The sequence below is a fragment of the Podarcis bocagei genome, assembly GCF_964188305.1.
Source record: "Podarcis bocagei genome assembly, chromosome: 12".
NCBI classification, from domain to species: Eukaryota; Metazoa; Chordata; class Lepidosauria; order Squamata; family Lacertidae; genus Podarcis; species Podarcis bocagei.
Genome location: NC_138137.1, coordinates 16,608,306 through 16,622,724, shown reverse-complemented (window position 1 = coordinate 16,622,724; position 14,419 = coordinate 16,608,306). Strand labels below are relative to the sequence as shown.

The 14,419-nt window shown below is 44.8% G+C and overlaps 1 protein-coding gene and 1 long non-coding RNA gene across 2 annotated transcripts in view; both read left to right on the top strand.

Moving 5' to 3' along the window:
- Positions 1–10,644, top strand: part of GPD1L (glycerol-3-phosphate dehydrogenase 1 like) — a 30,779-nt gene extending 20,135 nt beyond the window's left edge. Inside the window, exons 7-8 of the mRNA XM_081164951.1 lie at positions 2,856–2,962; positions 6,272–10,644. Of these exons, the coding sequence (XP_081021077.1) occupies positions 2,856–2,962; positions 6,272–6,368 (204 nt within the window). The 3' untranslated portion in view covers positions 6,369–10,644. The remainder of the gene's footprint in view (positions 1–2,855; positions 2,963–6,271) is intronic.
- LOC308570321 lies at positions 2,969–3,722 on the top strand. Its single transcript, XR_014001122.1, has 2 exons — positions 2,969–3,133; positions 3,533–3,722. It is a non-coding gene; the product is annotated as an uncharacterized lncRNA (long non-coding RNA).
- Positions 10,645–14,419: the final 3,775 nt, after the last annotated feature.

The following is a 14,419-nucleotide window of genomic DNA, read 5'->3' as shown; positions in this document are numbered from 1 at the left end:
ATTCTCTTAAGTAGTGTTCCATTGCAGGATGTACCAGATCGGACCTGACTCCATTACCTAGTGTGATGAGCTCCTTAGATAACTGGTTTTGGAAGGGAACAGGAGGGCCAATATTATTTATTTAAAATTGGGGTGGGGGGACGGAGTCAGGGTTTGAGGCAAGGGAATTTTCCGAAGCTGTCCTCTACGATTCCCTCTCCCCTCCCTTCAGTAAATCTAGCACTGTACTCTACAGCTTAGATAGCTCAGTTGGTTAGATTAGAGTTTCCCAAACTTGGGTCTCCGGTTGTTTTGAGACTACAATTTAAAGCTCTTCATGGCCTAGGACCCTCGTACCTATGGGACCGCCTCTCCCAGTATGCCCCACGGAGGACCTCAAGGTCCAGGGGGCCACTAGGGGGCGCATTGGAAGATGGCCGACAATACCATCTCTCTGACCCACACGGGGTAATTAAGAGGCTGTTATGGGAGTAGGCAGCCTCCCTTGTTGCCCCAAGGAAATGGGGGACACTGCCCTTGCCTGCTGTGCCCATAAATCACCCCCTAATTCGAAAGAAGGGGGTGAGGCCCTAGGCAGAATGCCCCCGTGTGGACCTCAGCTCTCATGGACGCTCTCTCTGATCGCGCACTAGCTGCAGCAATTTGGAATAATTAATTACAAAAGAAGCAAATGCACATATTTCAAGTGAAGAAGGGGAGTGAAGTCTGCTAATTTTAGTGACCTCTGCGAAAGAAGACGATGGGTTGGAGAAACAGGAATATTTTACGATGAAGATACACCAAAGGCTGGGTATGTTGACAACGGGACTGAATGGGGGGGGAAACCTTTTTTACTTTCCTTCTATGTGATTTACAAGACCCCCTCCTCATTAGAATCGTCGGTTGAACTGACCCAAGCAGGATGATTAAGGTCTGTGTGGAGATAAACTTTAACCAAAAGTATGCTTTATGGAGATCGAGAAGCAATAAGAGCTTTTGGAATGGTGCAGTAATTAATTCGGAGTCGCCATCTTGCCAATGGATTTATAGCCAGGAGGAAGAACGGACTTGTTTTCAGACTGCATTCCTGGTGAATCTCCTCAGAGGTTTTGAGAAAGGAGGCAGATTGGTGAAGATTAATGACGCTAAGACTGTTTTGATGTATGGAAGTGACGTTATATGGAAAACGTCTGGACATGGCTACTGGATAAAAAAAATAATATCCACGCAGGATTACAAAATGTTCTAACCAGCTTGTGGAGACTATCAGAGGTCACAAAGAGAAAGGAAAAATATGTGAAAATAACAACAAGAGATGTGGAAAAACAATAAGAAAGGACTGGATAGTACTGTGAACATCATAAGGTTAGATTTGTGGACATTAAAACAGCAGTAAGAAGCAAGAAGTTGATTGGATCCCCTTTGGAACTTGAAATATGGGTACCCCCAACAAAAATTTTAAATTCGGCCGTGTAATTTGGAATTTATGTAATTTGGTTTGATTTGATGTGAGTGGTCGGTTAATAAAAAATTATTCTTTAAAAAAAAAAGGAGGACCTTAAGGTCCATAAATAGCAGCACCCTAGTGGTCCCGGGCCCTAAGGAAGCTTCAACCAGAGCCAGGGCCTTTTCAGCACTGGCTCCGGCCTGGTGGAACGCTCTGCCTCATGAGACCAGGGCCCTGCAGGATCTGATTTCTTTCCGCAGGGCCTGTAAGACAGGGTTGTTCTGCCTGGCCTTTGGCTTGGAGCCAATTTGATTCCCTCCCTCTCTTTCTTTTTCCTTTCTCCTCCTGTGATGAGGCTGCATTTTAATGTTTCAATATTTTAATTGTTGTATTTTAATCTTGTTTTTAAGTTGTATTCATTCAACTTGTTTTTATTATTGCTTGTTAGCTGCCCTGAGCCCGCGGGGCCTTGGCTGGGGAGGGCGGGGTATAAATAAAAAATATTATTATTATTATTACAATTCCCATCATCCCTGACCACTGGGTCTTACTAGCTAGGGATGATGGGAGTTGTAGTCCAAAAAACAGCTGGAGACCCAAGGTTGGGAAACACTGGGTTAGATTGGGGTGCCGATAACACCAAGGTTGCAGGTTTGATCCCTGGATGGGATAGCTCAGGCTTCCTCAACCTCGGCCCTCCAGATGTTTTGGGACTACAACACCCATCAGCCCTGACCACTGGTCCTGCTAGCTAGGGATCATGGGAGTTGTAGGCCAAAAACATCTGGAGGGCCGAGGTTGAGGAAGCCTGGGATAGCTGCATATTCCTGCATTGCAGGGGGTTGGACTAGATCAGTGATGGCCAAACTTGGCCCTCCAGCTGTTTTGGGACTACAATTCCTATCATCCCTGACCACTGCTCCTGTTAGCTAGGGATGGTGGGAGTTGTAGTTGCAAAACAGCTGGAGGGCCAAATTTGGCCATCACTGGACTAAATGATCCTGAGAGTCCCAATTCTACAGTTCTATGATTCTGTAACCTATGGATTGTTGCAATAGATAGAGCTTTGGATTTGGAGCATATCTCCACTCTTCTGATTTGGGGCATGGACTGATCTGTTTAGGTTCAGTCTACACTGGTTCTCCTCTTGGTCCAAAGAGTTGTGAAGTTTTCCCTCTAAATCAGGAATGGGGAACATCCAGCCCTCCAGATATTTCTGGATTACAGCAGCCACCGTCCATAGTTGAAGACAAAGTGGTGTGATCCAACAAGGCAATTTCTGTCTTTTGTGGGTTAGCCTGGATACATGTAAATCTGGGGTAGCCAAGGTGGTACACTGCCCCCACCCCAACAAAAAAAAAGATATCGCTTATCTACATCTTATGAATCATTAAAAGATACACCTTTTTTGTTAAAAAAAATTGTTCAGTCTATTGAAGAATTGGAGCAAGAGATGTTGAATGGACAAAAGCTTCAAGGGCCGCAGACATCTGCAGAGGTGTATCGCATTCTTCAACAGAAAGGATTAGTGGACAAGTAAGTGAGATTGTGTTTAAGCCATGTTTTGAAATGTTTTCCTTTTCAAATACGCTGGCACTAGCTTCTGGTAACTTCATTTTTTGTTGTTTCCCCCCGGCCCCAAATTATTCTTTAACATAATCTCCAGAGCAAATTATACCCCAGTACCCTGATGCAGAAGGGACGCGGGTGGCGCTGTGGGTTAAACCACAGAGCCTAGGATTTGCCGATCAGAAGGTCGGCGGTTTGAATCCCCGCGACGGGGTGAGCTCCCATTGCTCAGTCCCTGCTCCTGCCAACTTAACATTTCGAAAGCACGTCAAAGTGCAAGTAGATAAATAGGTACCGCTTCGGCGGGAAGGTAAACGGTGTTTCTGTGTGCTGCTCTGGTTTGCCAGAAGCGGCTTAGTCATGCTGGCCACATGACCCTGGCTCCCTCGGCTAATACGCTTCTACGCTGGCTCCCTCGGCTAATAAAGTGAGATGAGCACCACAACCCCAGAGTAGACCACGACTGGACCTAATGGTCAGGGATTCCTTTACCTTTACCTTACCCTGATGCAGAGACAGTTTGGCCACCCCCACAAGCATGGGCTTGAACATTTGATGAGCAGGGTGGGGGGAAACAGTCTGCATGGATCCGCTGGGGGCTTATGTGCCTGTTTGTATGTGTGCTTTGTCTGTGTCTGAAAGTGTGGGTGAGCACATTCACAGCTAGCATGCGGCCCTCAGATAGTTGGCTGAGGGTGAATGCGGCCCTCCGCAAAAAGAAAAAAGATTAACCATCCCTATTATAAACGAACAGCTACCTCATGGTGCCTCTCACTAAATTATATTCATTGTTTATATCAGGCATAGGCAAACTCGGCCCTCCAGATGTTTTTGGCCTACAACTCCCATCATCCCTAGCTAACAGGACCAGTGGTCAGGGATGGTGGGTGTTGTAGTCCCAAAACATCTGGAGGGCCGAGTTTGCCTATGCCTGGTTTATATGCAAATAAAAGAAGCATTTCTGCAGAACCCACTGACATTAATGTATTGACGAAAGATTCATCGCAAAGGTAAAGTTGTCTCTTCATGTCTGTCTCGGTGGAAAACATGAGCACTGATTTCATTGTATTCAAGTACTCGTGCATTTAATAGATGGGACTTTTACCAAAAGGCCTTAGAAATCGAGTGGTTCCCCCACTTTTTCATTGCTCTTTTTGTTCAATCTAGTCTCCCAAAGAATTGCTGCTTTTGACTGGCAGTTCCTTTTAGGTGTGCCGCTTTTATCCATCAGCTTTAAAAGCAATTCTCTTGGGTTGTCATCTTTGCTATATTACAGGTTTCTGTTGTAGTTTTACCAAGGAACAAGATGCGCATAATAGCTTATTGGAGGAACTTGAAAGCTTCCACTGAATTTGATTTTCTGCTCTTGTTCTTGGCTCCCCCCCCCCAAAAAAAAGAGTTGAAAAATGTTTGGCCCTCCCACTTATGCCAACTCAGTTATCAGTATTCTTGTTTTATCTGTTCCCACCTTTTAACACCCAGCGGGAGGCAAGGAAGAGAACTGCGTCAGACATGTCCAAAGTCCGTTTTGGGGGCTTAATCCTAAAGAAACAAGATTTGTTTTGTTCCTAGAAGGAACAAGGAGATCCATGAGCAGAACTCTGCTTGTGGAACAGGGCACATTTGGCTACCATAAAGAGAAGGTGGGGAGACTATGTTAGGCAGTTCCCCCTGCATCTGAAAATCGGCCCTGGAGGATTGAGGGATGATGTTAGAGGTGGCTACAGGTATAAGGCGGAACTGAGGAAGATTGACTTCTCAGCTCTGTTTACAAAAGCCTCCGCCAAACTGAAGTTCCTTCCTCAAATGGAAAGACTACGTAAGTTTGCAGAAGGATTTGTGTTAGAACCAGCCCTGTCTGGTGTTAGTAATAGCAACACAGTATGCTTCCCTTGCTCAATCAGTCCAAGGCAGCATTTTTATCGCCACAAACGAAAATGTTACCCAGTTCCCAGCAATGGCAGCAAACAAATGGGCACGTTCTTAATAGCAGCCTAAGCCTCATTGTGGGACGTGGGTGGCGCCGTGGGTTAAACCACAGAGCCTAGGACTTGCTGATCAGAAGGTCGGCGGTTCGAATCCCTGCGATGGGGTGAGCTCCCGTTGCTCGGTCCCTGCTCCTGCCAACCTAGCAGTTCGAAAGCATGAAGTGCAAGTAGATAAAGAGGTACCGCTCCAGCGGGAAGGTAAACGGTGTTTCCGTGTGCTGCTCTGGTTCGCCAGAAGCGGCTTAGTCATGCTGGCCACATGACCCAGAAGCTGTCTGTGGACAAATGCCTGCTCCCTCGACCAATAAAGCGAGATGAGCGCCGCAACCCCAGAGTCGGTCACGACTGGACCTAATGGTCAGGGGTCCCTTTACCTTTACCTAAGCCTCATTGCAAAGATTTCACACTTGCCTTTGAAGGAGGAGGGATTATTTAACATCCACCCGTGCTTATTGTGTCATATCGTTTGCACAAAATAACTTCTAGGGATCTACCTGATCTCAGGCAAACCCACCACGGGAAAGATGCATCCCCCGCTTGCTAGGGGAAAGGGCAAACTACAGAGAAAAGAAGTGTGCTAAAGGGGATGGGACAATAGCAGCTCTTCAGGACCCTGGAGATTCCTATGGCCTGATGTCCAGAGAACTCACTTATCAATCACAGCTCCGACTTCACTCATTGTCTGAAAACACTGACAGGTGGAAACAGCCAGGTTGGCTATTTCACAGAAATAGCTTAGGATATATTCATATTTTGCTTCCTAACTTTCTAGAAGGGTTAGAAAATAGGGTGGGGTGGGGGAAGAAAGCTCAGCCCTGAGTTGGCGACCCCAGCATCTACAACTAATTTTTCTGGGGAGATGGATTTTTTTGTTAGATATTGTCTTGCATTAATTCATATACATTCCTCAAGCTCTGTTTCAGCAACAAACCTCTTCTCTAGATAAATAGAGATGATAGATAGATAGATAGATAGATAGATAGATAGATAGATGATAGATAGATAGATAGATAGATAGATAGATAGATAGATAGATAGATGGGCAGTTGTCTAAAATGTCCCGCAAGGAACTCTTGCATTAATTCATATACATTCCTCAAGCTCTGTTTCAGTAACAAACCTCTTTCCTAGATAAATAGATATAGATAGATAGATAGATAGATAGATGATAGAGATTTGTGTATCAAATTTTGTTCTGCCATCAATGCATCCTGAATGCTCGGCATTCTTAGCTTTTCTCCTCTCCATCGAGTAAAACGTTTGCCTTCCTCTCGTGTCTGTTTTTTAGGTTTCCACTATTTGCTGCTGTCTACCAAATCTGCTACGAAGGGAAACCCGTCCAGGAGATGATTTCCTGTCTTCAGAGTCACCCTGAGCATATATAACGCATGCCTTGCCATTGTCGCAATTCCTGCCTTTTCATAGTAATACGTGGGTTCAAATGGGTAATAATGAAGTTTTGCAAAGCGTTAACTCCGTTAAGCAATCATGGCAAAATGAATGTCAATTTGTAGGTAATGTTCAGTTTGATGTAATAGTGCGACGCCTAGAATGTCAGCGGTCTTTTTTTTTTACTGGCTAACATTTTGGGTAGATTTCAGAATAACGCCGAGCAGGGCTTTCACACTCCTCTAAGTATCCATGTATGTGTCTTAGCAGTATGGAAAATGCTTGATGTTTTTGTAGCCTTCATTCTGATGCTTTCTTTTTCTAAAGGGACCCATCTGGAGCACTCTAGTGATTATTGTTGGCGGGGGGGCGGGGGGGAGACAGGTACAGATCCTTTTTCTTTTTTATGGGCATCAGAGATGGCATGAAAGGCATTCTGCATTGAGACTCTTTGCTATATAAATAAAAAGAGCTTCTGTAATGTACGCCCAGCTTTTAATCAGGGTTACATGCCTTTTCTTGAGAATGTTTCTTTTCTTTAACAAATGTTTTGGTGATAATCAATTTGATAGCATTTATTAGGCGAGGGAGGAGCACTTTGACCTTTTAACTTACTTACATTTTAAAAGAGATTTTTAAGAAATTGAGGAGGCGGGAATCAAATGTGTTTAAATAGTTGCAATATCTTCCATCTTTTAAAAAGGGGAAGTAATGTAGACAGGGCCTGTGTACCAAGCAAGGGGCTATATATATATGGCTTTGGTGCTTAGCATCATCCCACGTTTATTACCAAAACGAAACTGTGGTTTTGGAACATGCGAATGCAAAACTGCCCTTATGCCGGCTGGATTCAGGCAAACGGGTGGGTGGGTGGATGGGTGTGAGAGAGAATTCTCTGATCCAGTGCATGTATGAGGGAAATTGCAAATTCATCGCCACTTGGCTTGGAAAGCTATTCAAAGGAATTCCCAACAGATACTCAGATGCAATCTTGCTACTGATCTGCTGGCATGCTTTGATGTGTTGGAAATGGCCAGTACGCAGAGAGGAAAAACCTCTTGCGGTTTTGTGGTTTGTCCACTCCTCAAGTTACATTAGAAATGGCAAATTCCCCTGTATCCCACAGAAAGATTCATACACAGGGAACTTAGTGCTGTTATACTGTTATCTGACAGCAACTTGTGTGGTTGTGATTCACAGGCCCTGCGTTCTAGCACTCAGTATGTTGTGCTTAGTGTGAGTCGGAGGTGGATAACTTGTGGCCCTCCAGATGTTGTTGGACTCCATTTCCCATCAGCCCCAGACAGAATGGCTGGTGGTAAGGGATGATGGGAGTTGTAGTCCACAACATCTGGAGGCGTGCAGGCTCCCCACCCCTGGTGTAGGTAATATACCAGGGGTTGCTCAGAATACCACACACCAATGAATGTGATGGCAATTCCCATTAGCACATGATTGTATAATAAGCAAACTGTGTTATGACTGTGGTTTATTTCAGTGCCTGTTATGACTTCTCTGCCCAGCTGTTGAAATCTATTTAATAGTACCCACTGACTTAAAATGAGAAATGTTTCTGGGCGTTCTTCCTCATCTAAACTGCCTTGACCTCCCTAAGCGTGTATAGGGCTGTGGTCTTAAAGACTGAAATAATTACTTTATCTTGTTTTAGAGCTGTTGAAGAATCTGATATATCCCTCAATTCCCTTGTTAGAATTGGACATTAAATACCGTATTTTTTGCACCATAACACTCACTTTTTTCCTCCTAGAAAGTAAGGGGAAATGTCTGTGCGTGTTATGGAGGGAATGCCTACGGGTGGCATGCCTACGGATTTTCCTCCTCTAAAAACTACGTGCGTGTTATGGTCGGGTGCGTGTTATAGAGCGAAAAATACGGTAGTTCGCCTATTTATGTTGGAAGAAAAGATACCAAAAACTGGGGGGAGGGATGTTGTCAGGTGTATTAATATGATTTCATAACCTGCAGATGAATGCAAGTATGTCAAGTACTAGAAGACAATCCTGTGCTGATTATGGAACTTTCAGCTTGGAAGTTATTATACATTTATATCCCACTTTTCTTAAAAGGGATTGAAAGTGGTGTATGTGGTCCTCAAGTTTAACTAACAACCCTGTGAAGTAGGTTAGGCTGAGATGCAATTTGCCTAAGGTCACCCAGTGAAGCTTCATGGTAGGATTTGAACTTGGATTTGAACCAATTGTAGACCAGAATGGTCTCACCACTCCAGCACACTGGCTTTTTAGCTACCTTTACATACCCTCCTAGAGGGACGCGGGTGGTGCTGTGGGTTAAACCACAGAGCCTAGGACTTGCCGATCAGGTCAGCGGTTTGAATCCCCGCGACGGAGTGAGCTCCCATTGCTCAGTCCCTGCTCCTGCCAACCTAGCAGTTCGAAAGCACGTCAAAGTGCAAGTAGATAAATAGGTACCGCTCCAGCGGGAAGGTAAACAGTGTTTCCATGCGCTGCTCTGGTTCACGAGAAGCGGCTTAGTCATGCTGGCCACATGACCCGGAAGCTATAAGCTGGCTCCCTCGGCCAATAAGGCAAGATGAGCGCCACAACCCCAGAGTCGGTCACGACTGGACCTAATGGTCAGGGGTCCCTTTACCTTTTTACATACCCTCCTAGCCCTCAAATGGATTGGGTATGGTTATTAAGGTCTTTCTTGTTGGAAGTTCAACAAGATTCAGAAGACCCAGAATAGTCCTCCTTTAAAGACTATGGAAGTGCCCCAAGTAGTTTTATTGTGCAGCCTTTTGAGGTTATACGTGTTATAATGAAATGGATACCTGGGAATGAATGCCTCACGTACATTTATTTACACAGCTGAGATAGTGCTTAAAACCTGAGAATGGAGATACTTTCACACGCCCCTCCCGCCATGTAGGGAAAAGGATAGAAACTGAAAATGCAGAGCATGTTGTTATTTGTATGTGCCAATTGCATTTGCATGTATTTGCTACATAGGGAGCTTCTTTACCCTGTGTTAGACCATTGATCCATCCAGTGGCGTAGTGTGGGGGGGGAAGCCACAGGGGCGCAAAATTGTTAGGGGCGCAAAATTTCAACACCCGGTGCTGCCTCAATACAGCTGTGCCCTTCCATTACTGGGCTCCGTTGAAAACAGCTTCTCCATGAGAACCAGGAAGTGACCTCTCCAGACAATGGAACAACCCTTCTTTTCTTATCTCTGTGACTGCAATCTCCTGGGTGACGCAGACGCCATTAGGCAATTGAACGCACATGCATACTCCGTCTATTTCCCTCCCACCCAGACCTGCCACGCGGCCCTAAACACTGGCAACCCATGCTACACCACTGGATCCATCTAGGTCAGAATTGCCTACAACAGGGGGTAGGGAACTTTTATTGCTCAGTGGGCCAGACCTTTATCTCTCCTTCCTCCAATCATGGTGAGCCATGATTGACCTGTGGGTCAACTAACTGGCAGACCCTGTCCAGGATTTCTGGTAAGGGGGAGTCTTTCCCAGCCCTACCCTTTGAACCTCTGACCTTCTGCAAGCAAACCAAATTCTCTACTGCTGAGCTATAGCCCCTTCCCCATAGTCATGTAAGTGAATTGCACACCTTTCCCCCCGACACACATGTAATAAAAGCACATGTGAAACAGCCTTTGCTATAGCAATTTTAAAAAAATCATTCTGTAAACATGTTTTGTTAACTCTCTACACCGCGAGTGTGCAGCTGCTAATTTTATGGGCTGCATTTTGCCTTCATTTTCTTGATTCCACTATTCTGTTGACTAGGAAAGATGGTCAGGACTTGAGTAGCTCAAATTTAATGTGGTACTGTGAGATTTGTTTAGAATCTCAGGAGAGCATGTTTGAAAGAATGGCTGTTGGTGGGCTATATTGGGCAGAAAGCACACACTCCCCTTGATGGCATAAACCCTATTGGGTCTTATGGGAAATTATGACATTTCTTTTTAATTTTTAATTATCTAGCTTAATAATGGACCTGCCTTTATTATTTTTTTAACGTACAATGTGTATGTCCATTTATGTTTTGTGTAGTACATAAAGGGCTGTAAACTGAATGTAGCAAATTACATGTACTGTTGAATCACTTTTAAAGCTATTAACTCTGTTTAATGAAATGAATATTTGTTTTGTTTCTGTTAAGCCAGTTGGTTTTGAAATGCAATGGAAGTAACATTGAATGATTTCTCCAAGCTCCACTCATTATTGTTGTTGTTGTTATTGTTTTTTCAGTAAAACATAATAATCTATGCTTTGTGTTGTGTTTATTCCTGTAGGCATTTATTTGCCCAGCTAAATACTCCTATGTTACAAAGACTTTTTTCTTTCGTTGCTGTTTTCTGCTACACTTTAACAAGACAGAAGGAGGACGAAAGGTTAGAAAGGACTCGTTTCTTTCCCGTAGATTTCCTAAATTAGGCTGCAGTACTTACGCCTCTAACTCTTGAGTAAACCCCATTGAATTCAATGGGACTTAACTTCCAGGCAGACATAGTTCGGATTGCCCACAGGTGGCACATTGGGGCAGTGCATCTGGCTGTTAACCAAAAGGTTGGTGGTTCGAGCCCACTGAGGGACAGCTGTGAGCAGGATTCCTGCATTGCAGGGGGTTGGTCTAGATGACCCTTGGGGGGCCCTTCCAACTCCACAATTCTATACAGTGGTGCCCCGCAAGACGAATGCCTCGCAAGACGAAAAACTCGCTAGACGAAAGGGTTTTTCGGTTTTGCGTTGCTTCGCTAGACGAATTTCCCTATGGGCTTGCTTCGCAAGATGAAAACGTCTTGCGCTTTTTTCTTAAAGCCGCTTGAAGAGGCGCAGTTGCGACGGACCATGCTTCGCAAGACGAAAAACATCGCAAGACAAAAAGACTCGCGGAACGAATTATTTTCGTCTCGCGAGACACCACTGTAATTCTAAAAGTTACACAACTAACACACAAAATAATAGGTAGCTGCCTTGGTCGATTGAAAGGGAAGCGCAAAATCCAAAGTACAGCATGCCTTTATTAAGGTCAGAGAAAATGACACAAAATAAGCAGCAATCATTTGAGTTCTTGAAAAGTCTCCTTTATGCAGCATATTAAGCAAAACAGCGGGGAGGGGGAAAGACAAAATTGGCATGATGTTAAAAGTCACCGAAGCCTGCAGTTTGAAGGAACACTAATGCCTGCCACTAAGTATATTGGAATGTGTCTCTAAGGTTGCAATGCTAAGTATGCTTACAAGAAAGTGTTTGCTCCTACGTGAACTTGTTTAGGATTGAACTGCATGCTAGCCTTTATCAAAAAATGATACACTACAGCAAAGGGATAAACATTAAATTTTTTTAAAGGAAAAAAAAAGCTGGTGAACAGAGCTCTTTACCTTCAACCATGTAGTGTTATGTGGGTAGATATTTTCGTTAAGTCACAAATGAACAGCAATTCAGCCATTAAGAATTTTTATTTACCGTATTTTTTGCTCTGTAAGACTCACTTTTTCCCTCCTAGAAAGTAAGGGGAAATGTGTGTGCGTCTTATGGAGCGAATGCAGGCTGAGCAGCTATCCCAGAAGCCAGAACAGCAAGAGGGATTGCTGCTTTCACTGCGCAGCGATCCCTCCTGCTGTTCTGGCTTCTGAGATTCAGAATATTTTTTTCTTGTTTTCCTCCTCCAAAAACTAGGTGCGTCTTGTGGTCTGGTGCGTCTTACAGAGCGAGAAATACAGTATTTACTTATTTTACTGTGGAATGGCTTTGCTGTCTAAATTCAATGTTGTTGTTTTTTGTTTGTTTTAAATGTGGCTTCCTCCACAATTAACAAAGCAGGATTCAGTATTGACTCTGCGTATTTGGGGTGCAAAGGCTTTCAGTGAGCAGCCACTGCTGCCCTAATGCAGAGCTCCATGTGTGCTTCAGTGTGCGTATGAAGCTCCTGCACATAAGCCATTCTGTTTATTCTACATGTGGGAGCATCTGCCAAGATGAATGGGGCCCTGTGCAAGTGGTAGAGATCCCACGTTGGTAGCAAAAAAATCAGAGCAATGGAAAGGGACACTTACGATTATCTTTATGAATCGCAAGACTTCCACCTGTGGCATACCATCCAATTCCTATTCCTGTTTATTCAACCATTGCACAGATTATTGTCCACAACACATTTCATTGCAATAATGTGAAGCTCCACTAGAGGGCATTGCTGTGCAAATTGCTGGGGTGGTGCCCCTACCATTTTCTCTGCAATAGTTGCTGGGGTTGTTTTAGAATTCTAGAATAGTAGTTGGAATGGACCACAGCGGGGTTGCCATGCGTCCAGACATAGCCAGAATACGGCAGTCGGAACCAGTGTCTGGGCGGAAATAGCTGGAATGTCCAGTTAAATCAGGACCCACGTCGGAAGTCTTGATTTTGGCGAAGTTCCTAAAAAATAACTCAAAACTTTTTTTCTTTTTTTAAATTTTGCTAGTACTTTAGGACAGGGGTAGGCAACCTAAGGCCAGGGGGCCGGATGCGGCCCAATCGCCTTCTCAATCCAGCCCGCGGACGGTCCGGGAATCAGCATGTTTTTATGTGACTAGAATGTGTCCTTCTATTTCAAAAGCATCTATGGGTTATTTGTGGGGCCTGCCTAGTGTTTTTACATGAGTAGAATGTATCCTTTTATTTAAAATGCATCTCTGGGCTATTTGTGGGGCCTGCCTGGTGTTTTTACATGAGTAGAATGTGTGCTTTTATTTAAAATGCATCTCTGGGTTATTTGTGGGGCATAAGAATTCATTCATTCCCCCCCCCTCCAAAATACAGTCCGGCCCACTACATGGTCTGAGGGATGGCTGAAAAAGGTTGCTGACCCCTGCTTTAGGACCACAACTTTGGCCAAAAAAGCTCAACAATTTTTTCTGACCGGGTTTTCACTTTTTGAAATATGGCAACCCTACACGAGGGTCATCTAGTCTAACCACCGGCAATGCCGGAATCTTTTTGCCCAAAGTGGGGTTCAAACCCACGACCCTGAAGTTAAGAGTCTCCATGCTTTACTGACTGAGCCATCCCTTCACCACTTATTCCAAGTTCTCATGCTCACTGCTGTTCTGTGACTGTGATGTGGCCCCTTTACTACTTTGTGCTCTTAAAGGCAAAGAGTCAAGTATTTGCTGGTGCTTCAGCCAATCCTTGTTCACATGGAGTGGATTACTCCCTACAAACAAAAGCACAACCAGGTGATGTGTCTTGACCAGGGATAGGCAACCTAAGGCCCGTGGGCTGGATGCGGCCCAATCGCCTTCTGAATCTGGCCTGTGGACAGTCCAGGAATCAGAGTGTTGTGGGTTAAACCACAGAGCCTAGGACTTGCTGATCAGAAGGTCGGCGGTTCAAATCCCCGCGACGGGGTGAGCTCCCATTGCTCGGTCCCAGCTCCTGCCAACTTAGCAGTTCAAAAGCACATCAAAGTGCAAGTAGATAAATAGGTACCACTCTGGCGGGAAGGTAAATGGCGTTTCCGTGCGCTGCTCTGGTTCGCCAGAAGCGGCTTAGTCATGCTGGCCACATGACCCGGAAGCTGTACGCCTTCTCCCTTGGCCAATAAAGCGAGATGAGCGCCGCAACCCTAGAGTCGGTCACGACTGGACCTAATGGTCAGGGGTACCTTTACCTTTAACTTGAGTAGAATGTGTCCTTTTATTTAAAATGGATCTCTGGGTTATTTGTGGGGCATAGGAATTCGTTCATTTCCCCCCCCCCCCAAAAAAAAATAGTCTGGCCCACCACATGGTCTGAGGGATGGTGGACCAGCCCACAGCTGAAAAAGGTTGCTGACCCCTGGTCTTGATTGATAGGGCATGTGTGACAGGACCCCTGGTCTACCTGGTGCACAGTGGCATGACTGCATCCAGCTCGTTGCGATGGAAGTGCTGAGTACATGCAGTGTTGTCCTGTTAATTGGGACAGATGGACAGGCCACACCCTGCTTCCTCGTAGTGTCATTCAGTAATCTTTTTTAAATAAAAAATAAAAATGTGCTAAGGTTGGTGTTCCTCCCATACA